Source organism: Leucoraja erinacea, chromosome 22 (assembly GCF_028641065.1).
Source record: "Leucoraja erinacea ecotype New England chromosome 22, Leri_hhj_1, whole genome shotgun sequence".
NCBI lineage: Eukaryota > Metazoa > Chordata > Chondrichthyes > Rajiformes > Rajidae > Leucoraja > Leucoraja erinaceus.
Window position 1 is genome coordinate 505,232 of NC_073398.1, and position 25,949 is coordinate 531,180.

At 45.1% G+C, this 25,949-nt stretch overlaps 1 protein-coding gene across 1 annotated transcript in view; it reads left to right on the forward strand.

Moving 5' to 3' along the window:
- Positions 1–25,949, forward strand: part of LOC129707615 (cilia- and flagella-associated protein 54-like) — a 166,081-nt gene that overhangs the window by 73,146 nt on the left and 66,986 nt on the right. Inside the window, exon 9 of the mRNA XM_055652742.1 lies at positions 23,508–23,616. Within this exon, the coding sequence (XP_055508717.1) occupies positions 23,508–23,616 (109 nt within the window). The remainder of the gene's footprint in view (positions 1–23,507; positions 23,617–25,949) is intronic.

The following is a 25,949-nucleotide window of genomic DNA, read 5'->3' on the forward strand; positions in this document are numbered from 1 at the left end:
GTGTTTGTCTATAATTCCCTGTTTTCTCTCTCCCGCCTTTCTTAAAAAGTGGGATAATATAAGTTACCCTCCAATCCACAGGAACTGATCCTGAATCTATAGAACATTGGAAAATGATTACCAATGCGCCCATGATTTCTAGAGTCACTTCCGTAAGTACCTTAGGATACAGACCATCAAGCCCTGGGGATTTATCAGCCTTCAGTCCTATCAACACCATTTTCTGCCTAATGTGAATTTCCTTCAGTTCCCTCGTCTCCCTATATCCTCTGGCTACTAGTACATTAGGGAGATTGTTTGTCCTCCTTAGTGAAGACAGATCCGAAGTACCTGTTCAACTCATCTGCCATTTCCCCATAATAAATTCACCCTTTTCAGTCTTCAAGGATCCAATTTTGGACTTAACTAATTTTTTTCCTCTTCACATACCTATAGAAGCTTTACTATCCTCCTTTATAATCTTGGCTCATCTATTCTCCCTGTATTGCCTTTATAGGTATCATCTGTTGCTCTTTAAAAGTTACCCAATCCTGTGGCTTCCCGCTCATCATTGCTGTTACACTTCTCTTTTATTTTTACACTGTTCTTGACTTCCCTTGTCAGCCACGGTCGCCTCTTACTCCCCTTAGAATCTTTCTTCCTCTTTGGAATGAACTGCTCCTGCACCTTCTGTATTATTCCCAGAAATACCTGCCATTGTTGTTCCTCTGTCATCCCTGCTAGAGTATCTTTCCAGTCAACTTTGGCCAGCTCCCCCCTCATGCCTCCATAGTTCCATTTGCTCAACTGTAATACTGACACTTCCAATTTTCCCCTCCTCCCACTCAAATTGTAGATTAAAATTTATCATATTATGGTCACTACCTTTAATGGCTTCTTTACCTTGAGTTCCCTTATCAAATCCGGTTCATTCCACAACACTAAATCCAGAATTGCCTTCTCCCTGGTAGGCTGCAGTACAAGCTTCTCTAAGAATCCATCACGGAGGCACTGTACAAACTCCCTTTCTTGGGGTCCAGTACTAACCTGATTTTCCTTTTCTAACTGCATGTTGAAATCTCCCATTAGCACCATAGTAGTACCTTTGCTACATTACAATTTTAATTCTTGATTCAACTTACACCCAATATCCAGGCTACTGTTTGGGGGCCTGTAGATAACTCCCATTAGGGTATTTTTACCCTTACAATGTCTCAGTTCTATCCATTCTGACTCTACATCTTCTGATTCTATGTCACCCCTCGCAAGGGACTGAATTTCATTCCTCACCAACAGAGCTACCGCACCCCCTCTGCCACCCGTCTGTTTTTTCGATAGGACGTGTACCCTTGAAAATTCAGTTCCCAGCCCTGGCCCTCTTGCAGCCATGTCTCTGTAATTCCCACAACATCATACTTGCCAATTTCTAACTGAGCCTCAAGCTCTTCCACTTTATTTTTTTATTTTTTTATTTTATTGAGCCATCAAAAAATGGGTGCAGATTATGTTGCCAAATCCAACCTTATTTTTTCCAAATGTACATATTGAAACAGAGCATTTGAGTATTATAAAACAATATTGATGGGCATGTTTATAAAAACAACATTAAAAACTTTTTTTTAAAAAAATAATAATATTGAGGGAAAAATAAAAGTAAATAATAAAAATAAAACTAAATAAATACATAATTAAAGTGCAAAAGGTGACAACAGTACATAGGGAGCAGTTCAGCGCAATCATTCTTTGTTACAGAGAAAGGTTGAACAAGTTAGGGCTTCTTTGGAGTGCAGAAGGTTAAGGGGGGACTTGATAGAGGTTTAAAATGATGAGAGGGATAGACAGAGTTGACGTGGAAAAGCTTTTCCCTCTGAGAGTAGGGAAAATTCACACACAAATGGGGCCAGATTTTAATTAATTAAATGAAGTTGGGGTATCCTTTAGAACTTCTATCTTATTCTTTCTAAATGTAATGTACTGGTCAAGTCATGAAGCCACATTCTGGAATTGGGTTCAAGAAGGAACTGCAGATGCTGGAAGATTGAAGGTACACAAAAATGCTGGAGAAACTCAGCGGGTGCAGCAGCATCTATAGAGCGAAGGAAATAGGCGGCGTTTCGGGCCGAAACCCTTCTTCAGTCTGAAGAAGGGTTTCGGCCCGAAACGTCGCCTACTTTGTTCGCTCCATAGATGCTGCTGCACCCGCTCAGTTTTTCCAGCATGGTTTGTAGTACCTTCTGGAATAGGGAGCTATGTGTTAATTTTTCCATGACAAGAGCAGTAGTTTGCTTTTATTAATTGGTTGACTCTAGCAGAGGAATATTCTTTCTGAGCAGTAATGTACTGAGTCAAGTCATGATGATTCAGCTTGGGTTCAAAGAAGATTAATATGCTGACTCTAGGTTTAAGGGATGTTACAAAAATGTCTGAGATCAGCTTAAAGCATATCTAGACCAGAAGGAAATAGGCGAGCTGGGGGCATGATACAAAGTTATGAAAAAGAGTAGCATCTGAAAAGTGACATTTATCACAAGTAGCAGAAACATTTGGATATATACTGTGTAATTTTACCTTGGACGAGTGAAGTCTATGTATAATTTTGAATTGTATGAGGCAGTGTCTAGCATTGTTGAGAGCACCTATATATCTTGATGAGGATTTCCTCCCAGATACCCCAGGGATTTGCACAGGTATTTCTTTTTCCCAATGGGCTAAGACTTCGCTAGAGGACCGGAGTGGTTCTTATTAGGACATCATACCGCTTAGGAGATGAATTTGTCTTTATGTCCTGTTTTAAGGCAGTCATCCATTTTTGCCTGACTGCCTCTCAACTTCAAATCCCGACAGATGCTTTCCTATATAATCCCTGATTTGCAAGTATCTGAAGAAGTTACTATTTGGGAGTTCAATTTTTTTTTTGTAGCGGTGTAAAGGTGGCAAACGTACCATCGATATATAGGTCTCGGACATTGGGGATTCCTAATTCACTCCATGTAAAGAAAGTCTTATCTAAAATAGATGGCTTGAATGTGGGGTTGTTTGCTATGGGCAAAGCGAGAGATATAGGTTTAAGGTCAAAGTAGGTTCTGATTTGCTTCCATATATGTATCAAATTCTGTATAACAGGATTAAATCCATAATATGATTTATCAATTGAAGTAGGAGCTAGTAGTACACCTATTGAGTATGGGTGACAATCTTCTTGTTCTATTTTTAGCCAATTCAGAGGGATGTTTGAGGTGTCAAGCCAGAAAGCAAAGGACTTGATGGCAGAGGCCCAGTAATATAATCTGAAATTTGGAAAAGCAAGCCCGCCCTTAGTTTTTGATTTGTAGAACTGATTTTTGTTTATCCTTTGAGTTTTGTATTCCACATGAAAGGTATTATTATCAAATCTAATCTCTTAAAAATGTTTTTGTAAGAGAAATAGGAATTTTCTGAATTAGGTATAGTAGCTGGGGTCCGAAGATCATTTTAATGGTATTCACTCTTCTGAGTAAGGAAATTGGAAGAGTTTTCCAGAATTGGATTTTGCAATTTAGGTTTTATAATAAGGGAAGGAAATTGGCCTGTAGAAGGGAAGAGTAATGCTTTGTAACCTAAATCCCTAGATAGGTCAATTTATCTGTTGTTACTCTGAAAGGAAAATTCTCCAATGTATCTGAGGGGATGAACTGGCAACAGTATACTTTTATTCCAGTTAATACTGTAGCCTGAAAATGTACCAAACAGATTAATATTTTCCAGTATCGCTGGAATAGTGGTTTGAGGTTTCGTTATGTACAGGAGGATATCATCCGCGTATAAAGATATTTTATTTGTAGTCTCTTTTGTGTCATAACCACTGAATACGGGGATCTAATCGAATTCTCTGAGCAAATGGTTCTATAGCAAGGGCAAATATTAATGCTGATAGGGGGCAGCCCTGTCTTGTTCCCCAGAACAAATTATAGGGAGATGAGAGCGTTTGCTTTATGAGAACATGTTCTGTCAGATTTTTGCACAGAAGCTTAATCCATTCCAAAAAGTTGTATCCAAAGTTAAATCTCTTGAGAAGCTCGAATAAGTATGGCCATTCAATCTGGTCAAGCATTAGTATAGCCAGGTCATTGTTTCCTTCTCTTTTTGTGCACATGATATTAAACAGACATCTCAAGTTAAAGGTGGATTGTCTATTAGATATGAACCCCGTTTGATCTTTGTCTATTAATTTACTTATTAATGGGCTTAACTTACTGACTTACTTTATTAATTTATTGAACATGTTAAGAAATACAAACACAAATAAACTTGTAGGCAATAAAAAAAAGAAAATAAAACACAAAGGAAAACAAACAAATAAGTAACTCAAATAATGCAAATAATATCGTTCATGTTCAAAAGGGGTAAGAAGAAGCTCGAAAACGTTTCTGGTCCTACCCCCTCTTATTTTCTATACATTTTCATGGAAAAACAAAATAATGGGAAAAAATGGACCCAAAATCTGTTGAACAGTCCACAAACAAGAAATAACCAAACAGAAAAGAAAATCACTGGTCCTGCTCATAACCATTCAATCTTTTATTTCTGAAGAGTGTTTTTAGTTTGAATAGAGTCTTACATTTTTTCAGCTCATCATGGCAGTTATAGGTGACCAACCTTTTATCCGAAATTCCGGAAACCGAAAAGCTCCGAAAATCGGACATTTTCGGTCCTGGAAAAAAGGGAGGGTATATTGCCGGGGAGAGTAGGAATCCCTAGACCTAGTACAGTGAGCATCCACGGAGGGTCGCTCGGCGAGGTTCCGCGGTCACCTCTCCGGGTGACCCTCAGTGGACACTCACTGAACTAGGTCTAGGGATTCACAAAAATGCTGGAGAAACTCCACGGGTGCAGCAGCATCTATGGAGCGAAGGAAGCAGGTAAAGCTTCGGGCCGAAACCCTTCCTCAGACTGCCCTATCAGTCCCCCCTATCAGTCTGAGGAAGGGTTTCGGCAAAGGGAGGGGAGAGAAGGGAAAAGAGAGAGGAAGGATCTGCCGGACATGCTGTGTGTATGTGTGTTTGTTTGGCGGAGTCTGAGGGGAGAAGGAGAGAAGGGAAGGGAGGGAGGGAAGGGAGGGAAAGGTCCAGCGGCGGGAACGGATGCATGGGTCCGGGCGTCAGTTAAGTCCGAGGGTTGTAAACGTTGCTGCAACCCCCAGCCCGGCCCTCCGTGTATTGTTCACCGCGTCTTCCTGGAGAGAGGGGGGAGGGCGGGAGCCGGGGCTGTGTGCGTGAAGCACGGCGACTAGAGGGATGGGAGAGCTGCCCCGGGAGCGTGAGGGCACCTCCCCCTTCTCCATTCCCCCTCACACCCCCCTCCCCATCTACCCCTTTCTTCCCCCTCTACCTCTCTACTCTCTCTCGGCCCGCAGCGATCTGCCGGACATGCTGTGTGTGTGTGTGTGTGTTTGTTTGGCGGTGTCTGAGGGGAGAAACGCCGGCACTAAGAGCGAGCGAATGCGCGGACAGAACGGACAAAAGCAACGATCATAGGTCGGAATAGGTGACCAAAGATCTTTGTAGGTGACATTTCGGGTCGAGACCCCTCTTCTGACTGACTCAGGGGAAAGAGGAGCAAGAGCTATGGACGGTACTAAGGACAAGTGAATGGAAGATATGCCGATATCTCCCGTTTCCCTTTCCCTTGACTATCAGTCTGAAGAAGGGTCTCGACCCGAAATGTCTACCAACGCCGCTCTATGAACGTTGCTTTCGTCCGTCTGTCCACGCTTTCGCTCGCTCTTGGTGCCGGCGCTTCTCCCCTCATGGCAGCTATTGAAAAAGTCGGCCCGAAATATCACCTATTTCCTCCTATTATCACGTATTCCTCATCAGAGAGGCAGCCTGATCCGCTGATTTACTCCAGCCTTTTGTGTCTGTCTTCGGTTTAATCAGCATCTGCAGTATGTGCCGTTTAAAAAGTACAAGGCATGTGCCGTTTAAAAAGGAAGTGATGAAAAACATTTAAAACATTTAACAACACCTAAGCTGTTCCCCCGCAACGCTGCGAGAGGCATAACTGAAGTCGGGTCGGGGTTACTGAAACGACGGAGGTTACGCTCCGGTGTGGACTACGGGTCAGTTCATTGTATTTCGCAGGAGTGGACCATCTTGCGCGCTATAAGATCTTTGCTCCAATTGATTTGATTACTCTAGCGCAGGGCCCCCTTAGGCGCAGGGCCCAATTGGGAGAACTAGGTCCTATCGGCTAAAGGCCGGCCCTGACCGGGTAACTGCCGGGATCGAGGCGCAAACTCGTGACCTTGCGGCCACGAGCCGAGCACTCTACCACTGAGCCACATGTTAAAATCTACGCTAAAAACCTTCCATTCGGAAAACCGAAAAATCCCGAAATCCGAGAAGTGTCTGGTCCCAAGGCTTTCGGATAAAAGGTTGTGCACCTGTATTCCAGAGACTAACACCCCTGTTACAATGCTTAGCAATGTTACAAAATTTCTCAGATTTAAAAAATCAAAGTCTTGCAAAGAATTTATTTATATCAGATGAATCGCATAACAATAACTTTCCTTTGACACTGTAATTCACTTTCATATCTCAAGTATTAAAAAATATTATGACCATTTTCATACTCGGAAATTAGCATCTTGTTCCCTATTTATTTTCAAGATGGCATTTTGACAAAAACGGAGATCTGTGATCTTGGATAGTCAAGCAAAAGGCATTTCTTCAAGGAAATTGATTATTAGAAAGTTTTAAATAGCGGAAGTGTCCAAAGATTATTCACAAATAACTCTCAATCAATATAACATGATTTTTAGCGCTATCTAATTTTACATTAATTTATAGGCCAAATGGAAGGAATTTAAGTGTTCAATTTTGGTGTAAAAAAATGCCCTTATTTAAGAGAGGATTATATTTTCTCAGTGGGCTATGTTCATGTGGGGAACGCGCTGGTTTTGGAACGTTGACATAGCGTTTTTTTTTTCCTGGATTAGTGCCCTCAAATGCCTTTAGGCCTCCCAAATACTGCGGTGGTTATAAAAATCATTTGTTTCAAAATGAATATATTCGTTATTTAGATAACTTGATATTCAGGGTTATATATATGCCCATTTAATGTAAAAATAAGGTACTATACCAATTTAATTGTTTGCTTTATAAAACCCCAGGGGGATTCTGCGAGAGGTTGCGAAATCAGAGAGTAATTTTAAAACTATTATAACTATATTATCGAGGCCTATAAAACTAATAATACCTTTTGCGACCGGGTCTTGCAGCGATTTTTCGTTAATGATTTACTAGGCTGAACATGTGCGATTAGTACAGCCTAGTAAAAATCGCGTTTTAAACCCGCCCCCTCCAAACAGCGCCAAAATCGCCGACATGGCTGAGGGCAGATTCCCAATGACGATTCAGGTAGGTTTTGTAACATACCTACTTTGCTGTAACACAATGGAGTTTTGCGCTAGTTCTTATTGCCGGTTTTTCGAATATATAGGTTCCTCTCAGGGCTTAATCCATTGGCAAAGATTTTAGCAAATAGCTTGCCATTTATATTTAGCAGTGAGATCGGACGGTATGAACTTACTTCTTGGGCATCTTTTCCTTTCTTATGAATCACTGTAATTGTTGCTTCAGTCAGTGATGGTGGTAGGGCTCCGTCCGATTGTGCTTGGCTATACATTCTATATATATATACGGTGTCAGAGTATCATTACATTTCTTGTATAATTCACTTGGAAGTCCACTGGGCCTGGTGCTTTACCATTTTTAAGAGACCAGATGGCTTTTTGAATCTCTACAACACGGAGATCAAAGTTAAGATCAGTTAAGAAAGTTAAGCAAAAGGCATTCTTCTTCACTCAATTTAGGGAGATTGCATTTATTAAGAAAGTCATTTATGACAGGGGAGTTTGCGGTGCATCTGGGCGTATATAGGCTGGAATAAAACTCTAGGAATCTATCATTTATGTCTTTGGATTTTGTTAGTGCTGTTCCATTGTCACTCTTAATTTTATGTATTGTTCGGTCAGTCTCCATTTTTCTTAGCTGCCGTGCCAATAATTTGTGCTGTCTGTCTCCAAATTTGAAGTTTTTTTGTTTGGTGTATAAAAACGCCTTGCTTATTTTTGCAGAGAGTAATTGATTATATTGATATCTCAAATTTGCTATGTTCCTGTGTAAATCAGGGGAGGGAGAGAGTGCGTTACCCCGGCCAATTGTTGGATCTGTTTTTCGCATTCTTCTATTTTTATTTTATTGTTTTTTTTTCCTTGCAATTTCAAATGACACATCCCCTCAAATAGGCTTTAAAGGCCTCCCACAATGTGGCAGGGGTGGTTTCTGGGATATCATTTGTTTCAAAATAAATATTAATTTGGGTATTTAAATATTCACAAAACCCTTTTTCAGTTAGGAGATGCGGGTTCAGTCTCCACGTTCTATATGATGAGGTCATGTTTTCCAAGTACAGTGAAAAAGTGAGAGGAATGTGATCTAAGATCCCAATATTGTGATATTTAATATTTGTTGTAATTAATTTTGTATCTACCAGGAAATAATCGATTCTACTGTATGAGTTATGTACTGACGAGTAAAAAGAGTAGTCTTTACCTGCAGGGTTCTCGATCCGCCATACATCTGAAAGATTCATATTTTTGAGGAACGTATTTAGGAGTTCACGAATTGGTTCTTGGGATCTTTATGGTGGATGATCTGTCAAGATGTGGATCCAAAACAGTGTTAAAGTCTCCTCCTATTATTAGTTTTTTTTTAGATATATCAGGTGTAAGGGCAAAGAGCTTTTTGATGAATGAAGGGTTGTCTATATTGGGCCCGTATATATTAACTAGAGTTAAGGATGTATTGTGTATCTCCCCTGTCACGACCAGATACTGTCCTTCCTTGTCAGCAATTGTTTTGTTATAAATGAAGGGTATCCCTTTTCTTATTAATATCGCTGTTCCTCTTGCCTTTGTGGACAAGGTTGTATGATTATATGTCTTTTATCCATTTTGCCCTGAGTCTAGTGTGAGTGTCATTCTTTAGATGTGTTTCTTGCAAAAACATTATATCTGAATTCAGTGATCTCAAACGAGCCTGTTCTTTGCCTCTTTTGACTGGGTTGTTTACTCCTCTAGTATTCCAACTTGTGAATGGCAAACCTTTTTTGTACCTGTCTCATTGCTTACGTTACTTTGCATCCTAATTGTGTATCATATGGGGTGTCTTTATCTACAAGAGTTCTGTCTTCCTGAATAGATCCGTCCCTGTCTGATTTTCTCTGTGTTTTCTGCATTATAACTAGTAACATACCTAACAACAATAACAAAAATAAAATATCTCTAGCCATTACCAAAATAGTTATGGCGCGAGTTCACTTTGGGGAAAACAAGAAACAAAAGAAATAATAATAAATATATATATAAATAAATAAATGTCAAACTTAAGAAGCTTCTCCACTAAGTAACTGTAAACCTTGTTTACTTCCGTTACTTCTTACCTTAAAAATAGCTCGACAACTTTCCAAAAATATAAGAAAGAAAAACAGCTGATTATAACATAGTATCAATTAATTAGTTAACAACAGTTAGAGAACTTGTGAGGCTGGAGCATCCGGTGTATGATATGTTTTGTTGTTGTGTCGGACGGTGTTCTGAGGAGGTGTGCCGCATAGTCCTGGGCTTTTTGGGGATGGGTGAATGACGTTTGCTCGCCGTTGTAGGTCACCAGGAGTCTTGCTGTGTAGATCAGGCCGTATCTCATGCCGGGTTGGGCCCATAGCATTTCTCGAGTTTTAGTGAAGAGTGCTCTCCATTTCGCGATGGTCGGTGGGTAGACGGGGAAGATCTGGATCTTTTTTCCTTGGTATTAGATGTTTCTTGTTGACAACGTTTTGCGTAGGATATCTTCCAGGGTATGGTAGTAATTCAATTCAATTCAATTCAATTCAAAACACTTTATTTGTCCCCGAGGGGCAATTTAAAAGGGCGCATTACAGTAGCTTTTTTAAAAAGGGACACAATCAACAACCATAAGCAGCATGCATACTGCACAATCAACCAGCACACGCATTTCACAGACACACTGCACAATCACACAACACACACCGCACATCAACATTCAACACACAGCAATAGTTTTTAAAGTGCTTCCTAAGTGCTTCAATTAAAAAGTGCATATAGAAGGTTATTTCATTTCATATGTTCATGAGTCAGTGATCAGCATTAAAAAGCTGGACAGCCCTGGGGATGAAGGTTAGCCTTCCTCCTCTGTGTCCGACAACCCGGACAGCGGAGTCTGCGTCCTGAGGGGAGCCACTCAAACTAAGGAAACAGGATGTGAGAGGGGTCCTGAAGAATCCTGCGTGTTAACTTTACAGACTGTTGTATATGTATTACAAAGGGGCGGGGAGGTTTAGAGGGTGCGGGTCGCTGCCGGAGGGTCCTGTGCGCTCTGTAGAGTGTCTCCTGCAGGAGTTGGGCAATCAAATCTCTCAGTTTGGGCCCTTCCTTCCCGGAACCCCGATGATTCTGACATTGTGTCTTCTCGATCTGCCTTCTAAGTCCTGACATTTTTGAATAATCTTTTCCAGCTCCGAGCCGCTTGTTTTGTAGCATGCTAACTATCCTAGTGGAACGAGGCTGACTTTTCCATCTCCTTGATAGTATTGTTGTGTAAGGTCGACGATGTCTCAAGCTTAGAGATGGAAGTTTGTAAATCTCTTTAGCCGTGGTTATTTCCTCTCTTAAGTCCGTGTAAACATTCTTGATACGGCTGTCAATGGATGGGCATATGTCCCTCTTAATTTGGGCTATCTCAGTCCTTAGCACAGCAATAGCACCTAGCACAGCCTTGTTGGATGGGTCTTCTTCCTCCTCATTCATCTCATCCGGCATCGGCATGTCAGGCAAGGGTGGTGCTTGGTCCAGGCCTAGATTGCTTGAGTCATTTTTCTTGGTTTTGGTCTTCCTCATATCAACTTTGTCTCTCCTGTTTGCGTAAATTTTGTTCTCTTGATGACAACATTTCAATAAAAGACTTATGTGGTTGTATCAGCATTTTTGTATATTTAAAAAGGTTAAATTGTCAGCTATCAGGTAACGCTGTTACTCTTTCATCGCTCAACTGCGCCCACTTTATTTCTTATACTTCGTACTTTCATATACAACACATTGACCTTTGTGTTCATCTCCCCTCTCACACCGGTCACTTTTGGCCATGACCTTACTCTCTTATCCCTTCTCGAACTTTTCTTCCCATTAATTCGGGCGTCTCTTGTAACTTTTCCTGTACTCCCTGTACTTCCCCTTCAACTCCATCTTTGTACTCCCAATTTGTCAACCCCCCCCCCCACTATTTAGTTTAAACCCACAGCACTAGCAAACTTGCCTGCCAGAACGTTGGTCCCCTCCAGTTAAGGTGCAACCCGTCCCTTTTGTACAGGTCACCCCTACCCCAAAATAAATCCCAGTGGTCTATAAATCTAAATCCTTGCTCCCTGCACCAGCCCCCAGACACATATTCAGATCCCCTATCACTCTGTTCCTGCCCTCACTAGCATGAGGTACTGGAAGCAATCCAGCGATAACCACCCTAGAAGTCCTGTTTTTCAGTCTTCTTCCTAGCTATCTAAACTGGCATTGCAGAACCTCCTTCCTCTTGTTCCCGAAGTCGTTTGAGCCCACGTGCACAACTACTGCCGGCTGTTCATCTTCCCTCTCGAGGATGTTCTGAATTTGGTGCGATATTTTGAACCCTGGCACCAAGGAGGCCACAGACCATCCGTGAGTCTCGCCTGCCGCCACAGAATCCCCTGTCTACACCTCGGACAATGGAGTCACCCACCGCTGTCGCTCTGCCCGTCATCGGCCTCGCTAGTCGAGTCTCATCACAACAATTGGAGCCACCGACTTGTCCTCCGCTCAATCTGGTAGCGTCGTCTGCCCCGACTGCTCCAGAAAGGGTGTACGTGTTTCCATTTGGCACAGCCACTGGGGTCTCCTGCACTCCACGGCTATTCCCTTTTCTCCCAGTCACCCGCCTTTGCTCTTCCTGTATCTTTGGTGAGACTCACTGTAGATCCTGTCCAGGAAACTCGTTTTCCCAGATGGCCCTGACATCATCCAGCTGCTTCTCCAGTTCCCCAACATGTTCATTCAGGAGCTGCACCTGGACACAATTCCCGCAGGTGTAGTCTCCAGAAGCTCCAGAGGTGTCCTTGTCTTCCCACATCCTGCAGGAGACACCCTGCTCCACCCTGCCATTCCTTCAGAAGGTAAAAGTCATTATTTCTAACATATAGTCTCCTTGCCTCACCAACTCGCTGAAGACTCTTGAGCAAAAGACTCGCATTTTACTCACAAGACGCGCTTTTTAAATCTTCTTTCCCTCTGACTCACCCACTTCCAGCCAATCCTAGCTCTTGCTGCTTCTGGCTGTTCCTTCTCTCCTACCTTCATGGTATTTCATTAGCAGATGCATAGAAACACGAGATTCCTCTCCAAGTCACAAACTATGCTGACTTGAAAATTCATTGAGGTATATAAGATATAGAAGGTAGGCCATTCGGCCCATCAAGTCTACTGCGCCATTCAATCGTGGCTGATCTGTCACTCCTAACTCCATTCTCCTGCCTTATCCCCATTAACTCTGACATCTGTACTAATCAAGAATCTATCTATCTCTGCCTTAAATATATCCACTGACTTTGCCTCCACATCCTTCTGTGGCAAGAATTCCACAGATTCACCACTCTCTGACTAAAGAAATTCCTCCTCATCTCCTTCCTAAAAGAATGTCCTTTAATTATGAGGCTATTACCTCTAGTCCTAGACTCTCCCATTAGTGGAAGCATCCTCTCCACATCCACTATCCAAGCCTTTCACTATTCTGTATATCTCAATTAGGTCCCCCTCAGTCTTCTAAAGTCCAGAGAATATAGAGCCCAGTGCCGTCAAACACTCATTCCTGGGATAATTCTTGTAAACCTCCTCTGGACCCTCTCCAGAGCCAGCATATCCTTCCTGAGATATGGTGCACAAAATTGCTCACAATATTCCAAGTGCGTCCCTTCCAGTGCCTTATAGAGCCTCAGCATTACATCTCTGTTTTTGTATGTAAGCCCTCGAAATAAATGCTAGCATTGCGTTTGCTTTCTGTACTACTGATTTGACTTGCAGGTTAACTTTTTGGGAATCCAGCACAAGCACTCCCAAGTCCCTTTGCTCCTCCAATTTCTGGATTCTCTCCCCATTTAGAAAAGAATCCACGCCTTTATTTCTACTACCGAAGTGCATGACCCCACACTTTGCTACACCATATTCCATCTGCCACTTCTCTGATCACTCTCCCAACCAATCCAAGTCCTTCTGCAGAGTCCTTTCTATCCTACACTATCTGCCCCTCCACCTATTTCCTTATCATCCACAAATTTGGCACAAAGCCTCCAATCATTAATATACAGTGTGGAGTAGCGGCCCCTGCACCCTTCAGGCTTCCCAAGCACATTCTCTCTAGTAATAGCCACTCCACTAACTTCCACCGCCTGACTCTCTTGAATTTCAGGCATGTAACTGGTGCCTTTCACTGTGAAGACTTACAAAAAGGTTATTCAACTCTGCTATTTCTTTATTCCCCATTATCACTTCTGCATTATTTTTCAGCGGTCCAATGTCCACTTTTGCCTCTTTCTTACTCTTTATATAACCGAAGAAACTAGCTATCCTCTTTCATATTATTAGATATTTCATCCTTTCTCCCTGTATTGTCTATTTAGTTACCTTCTGTTGTTCTTTCAAAGCTTCCCAATCGTCTGGGTTCTCACTAATCTTTGCAATGTTTTCTGCTTTCTCTTTTAGTTTTATATAATGTCCTTTCCTTTCTCCCTAGAATCTCTCTCCCTCGTTGGAATGAAAAGGTTTGCATCTTACGAATGATTCCCAGAAATCCCTGCCATTGCTGTACCACCATCATCCCAGCTAGCATCACTTTCCAGTCAACTTTGGCCAGCTCCTGCTCATGCCTTTGTAGTCCCCTTTGCTCAGCTGCAATACCGACACATCCCATTCTTAACATTTCCATCCCATTAATTCTGGAGCCTTCAGTAACATTTCCTGCACAACTCCACCCATAAACTTCCAATTTGTTGACCTTGCCCCCTCCCACCCCCCTCTATCTATCTATCTATCTATCTATCTATCTATCTATCTATCTATCTATCTATCTATCTATCTATCTATCTATCTATCTATCTATCTATCTATCTATCCTATTACTAAAAGTCTCATCTTGACCACTTTCTGTCTTTCTGTTGTAAATACATTTTAGAAAAAATACTACCCTATATCGCTATGATTTGTTCGCCATCTTACTCGCCATCCTCCACTCCTCCAACCGGCCCAAGGTTTTTTCCGATCGGTTCAATAATAAAAAAGTTATGAATGTTTTAAAAATCGTGAGATCAGCTGATTGGTCTTCTTGCCTGTCATAGAAACATAGAAAATAGGTGCAGGAGTAGGCCATTCGGCCCTTCGAGCCTGCACCGCCGTTCAATATGATCATGGCTGATCATCCAACTCATTATCCTGTACCTACCTTCGATCCATACCCCCTGATCCCTTAGCCACAAGGGCCACATCTAACTCCCTCTTAAATATAGCCAATGAACTGATCTCAACTACCTTCTGTGGCAGAGAATTCCAGAGATTCACCACTCTCTGTGTAAAAAAATGTTTTCCTCATCTCGGTCCTAAAAGATTTCCCCCTTATCCTTAAACTATGACCCCTTGTTCTGGACTTCCCCAACATCGGAAACAATTTTTGCATCTAGCCTGTCCATCCCCTTAAGAATTTTGTAAGTTTCTATAAGATAGCGAGGTCAGGATGGAAACCCGGTCTCTGGCACTGTGAGGCACCATCTCTCCCGAGTATTCTACAAATTAAATCCAAAAAACGAATAGCAATTTCATTTTGACAATGGATGAATAAAAAGCGAGTTTGGTATTACATAGAAACATAGAAAATAGGTGCAGGAGTAGGCCATTCGGCCCTTCGAGCCTGCACCGCCATTCAATATGATCATGGCTGATCATCCAACTCAGTATCCCATACCTGCCTTCTCTCCATACCCTCTGATCCCCGTAGCCACAAGGGCCGCATCTAACTCCCTCTTAAATATAGCCAATGAACTGGCCTCGACTACCCTCTGCGGCAGAGAGTTCCAGAGATTCACCACTCTCTGTGTGAAAAAAAGTTCTTCTCATCTCGGTTTTAAAGGATTTCCCCCTTATCCTTAAGCTGTGACCCCTTGTACTGGACTTCCCCCCACATCGGGAGCAATCTTCCTGCATCTAGCCTGTCCAACCCCTTAAGAATTTTGTAAGTTTCTATAAGATCCCCTCTCAATCTCCTAAATTCTAGAGAGTATAAACCAAGTCTATCCAGTCTTTCTTCATAAGACAGTCCTGACATCCCAGGAATCAGTCTGGTGAACCTTCTCTGCACTCCCTCTATGGCAATAATGTCCTTCCTCAGATTTGGAGACCAAAACTGTACGCACTACTCCAGGTGTGGTCTCACCAAGACCCTGTACAACTGCAGTAGAACCTCCCTGCTCCTATACTCAAATCCTTTTGCTATGAAAGCTAACATATAATTCGCTTTCTTCACTGCCTGCTGCACCTGCATGCCTACTTTCAATGACCGGTGTACCATGACACCCAGGTCTTGCTGCATCTCCCCCTTTTCCTAGTCGGCCACCATTTTAGATAATAGTCTGCTTTCCTGTTTTTGCCACCAAAATGGATAACCTCACATTTATCCACATTATACTGCATCTGCCAAACATTTGCCCACTCACCCAGCCTATCCAAGTCACCTTGCAGTCTCCTAGCATCCTCCTCACAGCTAACACTGCCCCCCAGCTTAGTGTCATCCGCAAACCTGGAGATATTGCATTCAATTCCGTCATCCAGATAATTAATATATATTGTAAATAGCTGGGGTCCCAGCACTGAGCCTTGCGGTACCCCACTAGTCACTGCCTGCCATTGGGAAAAGGACCCGTTTACTCCTACTCTTTGCTTCCTGTTTGCCAGACAGTTCTCTATCCACATCAATACTGAACCCCCAATGCCGTGTACTTTAAGTTTGTATACTAATCTCTTATGTGGGACCTTGTCGAAAGCCTTCTGGAAGTCCAGATACACCACATCCACTGGTTCTCCCCTATCCACGCTACTAGTTACATCCTCGAAAAATTCTATAAGATTCGTCAGACATGATTTACCTTTCGTAAATCCATGCTGACTTTGTCCAATGATTTCACCACTTTCCAAATGTGCTGCTATCCCATCTTTAATAACTGACTAGCAGTTTCCCCACTACTGATGTTAGACTAACTGGTCAGTAATTCCCCGTTTTCTCTCTCCCTCCCTTCTTAACAAGTAGGGTTACGTTTGCTACCCGCCAATCCTCAGGAACTACTCCAGAATCTAAAGAGTTTTGAAAGATTATTACTAATGCATCCACTATTTCTGGAGCTACTTCCTTAAGTACTCTGGGATGCAGCCTATCTGGCCCTGGGGATTTATTGGCCTTTAATCCATTCAATTTACCCAACACCACTTCCCGGCTAACCTGGATTTCACTCAATTCCTCCAACTCCTTTGACCCGCGGTCCCCTGCTATTTCTGGCAAATTATTTATGTCTTCCTTAGTGAAGACGGAACCAAAGTAGTTATTCAATTGGTCCGCCATATCCTTGTTCCCCATGATCAACTCACCTGTTTCTGACTGCAAGGGACCTACATTTGTTTTAACTAATCTCTTTCTTTTCACATATCTATAAAAACTTTTGCAGTCAGTTTTTATGTTCCCTGCCAGTTTTCTTTCATAATCTATTTTTCCTTTCCTAATTAAGCCCTTCGTCCTCCTCTGCTGGTCTCTGAATTTCTCCCAGTCCTCCGGTATGCTGCTTTTCTGGCTAATTTGTACGCATCATCCTTCGCTTTGATACTATCCCTGATTTCCCTTGTTATCCACGGATGTACAGATGCACAACCTTTTATCCGAAAGCCTTGGGACCGGACACTTTTCGTAATTCAGAATTTTTCGGCTTTCGGAATGGAAGATTTTTAGCGTAGATTTTAACGCTGGCGCAGTGGTAGAGTGCTCGGCTCATATCCGCAAGGTCGCGAATTTGCGCCTCGATCCCGGCAGTTACTCGATCGCGAGTTTGAGTCTTCAATGTAGTTTTTTCTTGCAGAATAGGAGAGAATAGGGAGGGTCAGGCTGGGATCATTCTCTGTGAGATGATCTTAGTGCGGGAGACAAGTGTAGGAGAGGTGTACTGACTGTGTGGGCAGCACTTTGGAAGTGATTGCCCACCATTCTCAAAAGCCGCTGTGTCTCCCTGTCCCTCCAGCTCCAGAGGAATCCGCTCCCCGATGGGCCGCTACGGTGACAAGTGGCAGTTCGCCCACAGTCCGAGCTGCGCCCCCTCATCCGCAACCCGGGTTCCTCTGGAGTTGGAGCGGGGCTGGGCTAGAGTTGTTGCTGGCTGTGAGTCTCTGGGATCTCCGTGCTTGCAGTGGGCCTGGGGGCCGGTGTCCCGATGAGGGGGCGCAGCTCGGGCTGTGGGCGAACTGCCACTTGTTGCCGTAGCGGCGCATCGGGGAGCGGCTTCTGGTGGTCCTGACGTCTCTCAGCTCCTGTCCAGGGGTGTGGCCGGAGGCGTCAGGACCAACAGGAACCCGCTCCCCGATGCGCCGCTACAGCGACAAGTGGCAGTTCGCCCACAACTCGAGCTGCGCCCCCTCATCCGGAAACCGGGTTCCTCTGGAGTTGGAGCGGGGCTGGGCTAGAGTTGCTGCTGGCTGTGAGTCTCCGTGCTTGCAATCGGTGTCCCGTTGGTCCTGACGTCTCCAGCCTGGACTGGAGCTGAGACTGGGAACTGTTCCGCCCTTGCCCCCTCCCTCTGCAACTGCAAATAACCCCACAGTTCCCAGTCTCAGCTCCTGTACAGGGGGTTGGCCGGAGACGTCACAGCCCGAGCTGCGCCCCCTCATCCGCAACCCCAAGACCAATACGCACTTTGCACACCATCAGCTTCGGTCCCTACGTGGAGCGTGTTCCTCTGGAGTTGGAACGGGGCTGGGCTGCTGCTGGCTGTGGGTCTCTGGGATCTCCATGCTTGCAGTGGGCCTGGGGGCCGGTGTCCCGTTGGTCCTGACGTCTCCGGTGACTGGCACTGGCTCCGACGTGAAGACAGTGCAAAGCCCTCGCGCAGGTGCAATGGGCGGGGAGCTGGAGGGGAGGGAAGGGGTCACACACATGGCCTGGAAGCAGAGGGGTGTAGGTGGGGTGAAACTTAAGGGAGCGACAATTTGCTGCTGCGGCCCGCTGAAAAAAGCAGAGGGAAACATAGAAACATGTAGGTGCAGGAGTAGAAACTCGAAGGGCAGCGACAATTTGCTGCTGCCCGTACCTGCCCGATCCCCTGGCCACAAGGCCACATTAAAATATAGCCAATGAACTGGCCTCAACTACCCTCTGTGGCAGAGACTCACCAGAGATACACTGTGTATCGTTTTAAAGGATTTCCCCCTTATCTTCTGTGACCCCTTGTCCTGGACTTCCCCAACATCGGAAACAATCTTCCTGCATCTAGCCTGTCCAACCCCTTAAGAATTTTGTAAGTCTGTGTATCGTGAGTCTTCCGTGGGAACTTTTTAACTCAGCGGGCAGGCAGCAGCAGATTGTCAATTATTAACCCTCCCGCGCAATATACCCTCACCTTCTCTTTTATGAATGGGGATTTAGTTCCCCTTTCTTCGAGGACTGACCGGAGGTTCCGCTGTCACCTCTGCAGGCCGCCCTCGGTGAACGTCTTCAAGGACCTTTCTTCAAGGACCGAAAAAATGTCGCTATTCGGAGCTTTTCGTTATTTGGAACTTCGGATAAAAGGTTGTGCACCTGTACTACCTTCCCTGATTTATTCTTTTGCCCAACTGGGATGAACAATTGTTGTAGTTCATCCATGCAGTCTTTAAATGTCTTCCATTGCATATCCACCGTCAACCCTTTTAGAATTAATTGCCAGTCAATCTTGGCCAATTCACATCTCATACCCTCAAAGTTACCTTTCTTTAAGTTCAGAACCATTGTTTCTGAATTAACAATGTCACTCTCCATCCTAATGAAGAACTCAATGAAGAAGATCCCCCCTCAATCTTCTAAATTCTAGTGAGTACAAGCCGAGTCTATCCAGTCTTTCTTCATATGAAAGTCCTGACATCCCAGGAATCAGTCTGGTGGACCTTCTCTGTACTCCCTCAATGGCAAGAATGTCTTTCCTCAGATTAGGAGACCAAAACTGTACGCAATACTCCAGGTGTGGTCTCACCAAGACCCTGTACAACTACAGTAGAACCTCCCTGCTCCTATACTCAAATCCTTTTGCTATGAATGCTAACATACCATTTGCTTTCTTCACTGCCTACTGCACCAGCAGGCCTACTTTTAATGACTGGTGTACCATAACACCCAGGTCTCGTTGCATCTCCCTATTTCCTAATCGGCCACCATTCAGATAATAGTCTACTTTCCTGTTTTTGCTGCCAAAGTGGATAACCTCACATTTATCCACATTATACTGCATCTGCCATGCATTTGCCCACTCACCCAGCCTATCCAAGTCACCTTGCAGCCTCCTAGCATCCTCCTCACAGCTAACACTGCCCCCCCAGCTTTGTGTCATCCGCAAACTTGGAGATATTGCATTCAATTCCCTCATCCAAATCATTAATATATATTGTAAATTGCTGGGGTCCCAGCACTGAGCCTTGCGGTACCCCACTAGTCACTGCCTGCCATTGTGAAAAGGACCGGTTTACTCCTACTCTTTGCTTCCTGTCTGCCAGCCAGTTCTCTATCCATCTGAACCCCCAATACCGTGTGCTTTAAGTTTGTATACTAATCTCTTATGTGGGACTTTGTCGAAAGCCTTCTGAAAGTCCAGATATAACACATCCACTGGTTCTCCCTTATCCACTCTACTAGTTACATCCTCGAAAAACTCTATAAGATTCGTCAGACATGATTTACCTTTCATAAATCCATGCTAACTTTGTCCAATGATTTCACCACTTTCCAAATGTGCTGCTAGTCAGTCTGTCAGTCACCATGATGAAGATCAAGCCCCTTCTGGGGGCCCTGGTGAATAAAGCCCCGGAAGCCGGACGTGAGTCAGTTACTCTTGAAGACCATGAGTGAGAGTAGAGTCCATAACTGTGATTCTATGCCATGTGTGAACTGAACTGATCTGTTTCTGCGCTTTGCTGATTGAGCTGAGCTGTGTCTGCCCCGGGAGTGAATTGAGCTGTTGCTGCCCCGTGAGTGAATTGAACTGTGCCTGCCCCGTGAGTGAATTGAACTGTTAGCCCTGCACTGTGCTCGACTTGGAATGAAATGAATTGTTAGCCCTGCACTGTGCTTGACTTGGAATGAAATGGATTGGATTGTTGGCCCTGCACTGTGCTTGACTTGGAATGACATGGATTGGATTGTTGGCCCTGCACTGTGCTTGACTTGGAATGAAATGGATTGGATTGTTGGCCCTGCACTGTGCTTGACCTGGAATGAAATGGAAAGGATTGTTGGCCCTGCACTGTGCTTGACTTGAAGGTCCCACTCACTCCAGAACTCCCACTCACACCAGAAGTCCCGCTCACTCCGTATGTCCTGTTCAGTGGAGAGGCCGCGCTCAGCTGCGTGAGTAGATTCAAGAGAGTTTTACTGTCATATATATGTTGTGTGAGTGTGTATGAGTCAGTGTGTGTGTGTGTGAGATGGAGGGTGTGTGTAAGAGAGAGAGAGATGGAGAGTGTCTGTGTGTGGCTGTGAGTGTGTGATGAATTGTGTGTGTGAGATCAAGGAGGTGTGTGTGTGTGTGTGTGTGTGTGTGTGTGTGTGTGTGTGTGGTGTGTGTGTGTGTGTGTGTGTGTGTGTGTGTGTGGCTGTGTGTGTGTATGTGTCTGCGTGTGTGTGTGGCTGTGTGTGATGATGTGTGTGTGTGTGTGATGTGTGTGTGTGTGGTGTGTGTGTGTTGTGTGTGTGTGTGTGTGGCTGTGTGTGTGTGGTGTTGGTGTGTGGGAGGGTGTGTGTGTGTGTGTGTGTGTGTGTGTGTGTGTGTGTGTGTGTGTGTGTGTGTGTGTGTGTGTGTGTGTGTGTGTGTGTGTGTGTGTGTGGCTGTGTGTGTGTGATGATGTATGTGTGTGATGGAGGGTGTCTGTGTGTGATGGAGGGTGTGTGTGTGTGTGATGGAGGGTGTCTGTGTGTGATGGAGGGTGTGTGTGTGTGATGGAGGGTGTGTGTGTGTGGCTGTGAGGGTGTGTGTTTGAGGGCGTGTGTGTGATGGAGGGCGTGTGTGTATGAGCCCACCAGCCATGAGTGAGTGAATCGACTGCCAGCCCCCTTTTGGCCTAACTGAAACCACTAATTTCGGCCCACAAGGCCTCTATTAGCCCAGAAACCAGTCCCTTTTGCCCAGAATGCCTGCATTAGCCCAGGAGGAGTATTTTGGGCCAAAAGGCCCGTGCCATGCCAGGCCAGGAAAAGTCCAGAAAAAGTGCCTTTAAGAGACTTCATTCAGATTTTTGTTTTAAACATAAAAACATAGAAAATAGGTGCAGGAGTAGGCCATTCGGCCCTTCGAGCCTGCACCGCCATTCAATATGATCATGGCTGATCATCCAACTCAGTATCCCATACCTGCCTTCTCTCCATACCCCCTGATCCCATACCTCCAGGGCCACATCTAACTCCCTCTTAAATATAGCAGTCAGGAGTTGCCAGGCCTGAGTGACTGAGCTGCCAGCCCCATAATCCATTCGGCCCACAATGTACATACTAACCCTCTGGAAACCAGTCCCTTCGGCCCAACGGGTCCCACTTAGTCTAGTATAACTCAAAAACTCTGATCTTGTATGTGTTTGTGTGTTTGTTTTGTTATTACATCTTCGCGAAATATCTACGCGGTAAGGATAAAATAATTACATATTCCGCTTGACATTTTTTCTGTCGAGTCCAGAAACTCGTTATCTGAAAATTTAATGCTTTATTTCTCGATCTATTACCGAAAATGTGACAAAACGTTGAATTTAAAACGACTGCCTTTTGCTGATGACATCACAATGGGTCTACTCTGCGCCATCTTACTTCCACGTGCTGCGAGTGACATTAACCCCTCCCCACAACCCATGCCTCCCCCCCCCCCAACCCCTCTCTCTACCCTTTCTCTGTACCCCGCTCCCTGCGAGGTGGGGGCTATGCATTAGTGGATACGGCTGGGGATGGGGTAAAAGGAGCACATGAATAATATTAATATAATATCAAGGGGGGTGGTTAGTGTGTAGTGTGCTGGGGACGGGATCCGATGGGTCCCATTTGGTCTAGTTTAGTATAAAGCTCTATCTACGGTCCTGGTCTGGAACTCTCTGCCACAGAGGGTAGTTGAGGCCAGTTCATTGGCTATATTTAAGAGGGAGTTAGATGTGGCCCTTGTGGCCAAGGGGATCAGAGGGTATGGAGAGAAGGCAGGTACGGGATACTGAGTTGGATGATCAGCCATGATCATATTAAATGGCGGTGCAGGCTCGAAGGGCCGAATGGCCTACTCCTGCACCTAATTTCTATGTTTCTATGGTTGTACGGTTTGCCAGGCGTCCGGTCCCAGTCCGGTTCAAATGGTGTCCATGCCATCGGAACAGTTCCCTCCTTCCCCAATACTGGTGCCATTGTCCCACAAATACAAACCCACTTCATCAGTACCAGTCTTTGAATCACGTGTTCAACTCTCTAATCCTCTCAACCCTGTGCCAATATGCCCACTGTTCCAGCAATCCAGAGATTATTACCTTCATGGTTCTGCTTTTCAATTTGGTACCTAGCTGCTCAAATTCCTTTTGCAGAACCTTTCGTCGTTCTACCTACGTCATTGGTACCTACATGGCCAAGAAGGTTCCTCCATTGTTGCTGGGTCTCAGTATCGGAATTCCCTACCTAAAATCAATGCCAAAGTGCCTTCACCAGAAGGACTGTAGTGATTCAAAAATTGCCTCTTTGCCACTTTTCAAGAGCGATTGGGTTTGGTAAATATATGTTGAGTGTTCTTACAACACCTCATCACAAAAAATGAATACAATCTGATGTTAAAATGCAGTGGAGTTTTCTGTGTCCATTTACATTTTTTAAATATTTAGTATTTAAATATCTTATATTTTTTAGGTATTTGGATTACTGATGCAATGATGTGATTTTACATACACTGTGATATCAGAAGATGTAATAATGAGATACTACATCCTATTGCAAACCTGTAGTACGTTAACGTGAGATGTCCGTTATCAATTACATAATTCAGTTCAGTTTATAGTCACATATACAATTGTCACAGGTACAGTGAAAAGCTGATGTTGCGTGCAAGTCAGTCAGGGGAAAGGCAATATGTCATTACAATTGCAGTGATGTAATATATTTATTTTTTAGGAAAAATACTGCGCCAGTTAATGGAATCACATTATTTGGAAAGTCTCGAAGCTGCTAGTTTTTTGATGGAAGCAATCAATATTTCTTATTTTCATGGGCAAAATACCTGGTAAGTCTAATGAGACTGGCAAAGGTTTAATAAATGTTAACAGCACATGGTCATGCTCGAATCTCCAGAACGTTAAGTAAACAAGGGGGCTCAAGGATCAACAACAACCAGCAATCCCCACACACGGGACAATATACCAAGCCAATTACCCACACAATACCCACACCGTACGTCTTTGGAGTGTGGTAGGAAACCGAAGATCTCGGAGGAAACCCACGCAGGTCACAGGGAGAACGTACAAATTCCATACAGACAGCAGTCACAGTTATGATTGAACCCACAGCCCTAGGTCTGTATTGAGTTTAGAAGAATGCGATGAGATCTCTAAACTCAACTTGATGCAAGGGGGTCAGTGGGTGAAAAATCTAATGCAAAGGGTCAAAGTATCTTAAAAAAATGGGTGGGTTGTATAGGAGACGAGAAGATTTGTTTTCACCCAGAATATCTGTGTTCTCCATCCCAGAGCACTGTGGATGCTCATTCATTTAGTTCAGGCAAAACAGAGATCAATAGCTTTCTGAATATCTGGAGAAACAAGGGATTTGGGGATAGAACTGAAAAATGGCCCAAAGATAGATTGAAAGGCAAATAGATTCACAGGATCAAATGGCCGACTGGTACTATTTCTTATGTTCTGATATCATCTTCCTAAATAACATACTGTAGTGCGTGGGTCTCAAAATGAGGCAAGTAGTCTGAAGTTTGAGAAGCACTTTACTTTAATTCCTCCCGGTTCAGGGGAAGACGAAACCAGGAAAAGATGGCACCCAAACCCTGCCTTTTATACCCTCCGGCTAAGGACCGCCTCCGGACTGCGCCACTCCTGTGCCGCCTTCAGCTCACTTCAATGCCGCCTTCAGCTGCCGGTGGAACCTCTCCACCAAACCGTTAGCCTGCGGGTGGTAAGCCGTGGTGTGGTGCAGCTGCACCCCCAGCAAGCGAGCCATGGCTGACCACAGCTCGGAGGTGAACTGTGGCCCCCGGTCGGAGGAGATGTGCGCCGGCACCCCGAAGCGAGCAATCCAGTGCGCGGACAACGCACGAGCACACGTAGCCGATGAGGTGTCAGCCAACGGAATGGCCTCCGGCCACCGCGTGAAGCGGTCCACTATGATCAAACTGCCACCAGTGCCGTTGTCGCCCGGATTGATGGGTGAGCCAGTCCGTGGATGACCTCGAACACTCTCCGGCGCCAGGTGGCAGGGACGATGGGATGCGGCTGACCGGACGACACATCGCACAGGATCGTCACAACCCCAGGACCGAGAGGGACATCCTCAAGACGGAGGCCGGAGATGGCAGTCCGGTAGGTGGGCACCTCGTCGTCCGTGAGCTGTGCCGCCGCCAGAGCAGAATAGTCCAATCCGGGCGCCACCTCGAACACGGCATTTATAGCAGGGCGGGACAATGCGTCGGCCACCCGGTTCTCTTTCCCCTTGACGTAGCGGATGGCTGTGGTGTACTCGGAGATGTAAGCCAACTGCCGCTGCTGACGTGCGGACCAGGGGTCGGAAACCTTCTGCAGGGCGAAAGTGAGCGGCTTATGGTCGGTGTAGGCGGTGAACGGGCGGCCCTCCAGGAAGTAACGAAAATGGCGCACAGCCAGGTACAGAGCCAGGAGCTCACGATCGAACGCGCTGTACTTGGTCTGCGCGCGGTTGAGGTGCCGACTGAAGAAGGCCAGAGGCCGCCAAACTCCGCCTGTCAGCTGCTCCAGTACAGCACCAACTGCCGACTCCGAGGCGTCCACAGTGAGAGCAGTTGGGGCATCTTCCCGCGGGTGCACCAGAAGCACGGCCCGAGCAAGGGCCTCCTTCGCGCCGTCGAAAGCTGCCTCCGCCTCGTGGGTCCACTCAACGCTCTTTTGCTGCCCACCCGCCAGAAGTTGATACAGGGGTCGCATGATGTGGGCCGCGGATGGCACGAAACGATGGTAGAATGCCACCATGCCGACAAATTCCTGCAGGCCACGCACCGTGCGTGGGCGGGGAAACCGACGTGCGCCTTGCGCAGTCACGCGGTGGCCGAGAAAGTCAATTTTGTTGACCCCAAAACGGCACTTGTCCAGGTTGATGGCCAAACCATGCTCGCTGAGCCGCTGACAGAGCTGTTGAAGGTGAGCGCAGTGTTCCTGCTGCGAGCGGCTGGCCACCAGGATGTCGTCCAGGTACACGAACACGAATTCGAGGTCACGACACACCCCGTCCATGAGGCGCTGAAAGGCCTGTGCAGCATTTTTGAGGCCGAACGGCATCCGAGTAAACTCGTAAAGCCCGAATGGCGTGATGATAGCCGTCTTGGGTACGTCATCCGGGTGAACCGGGATCTGGTTA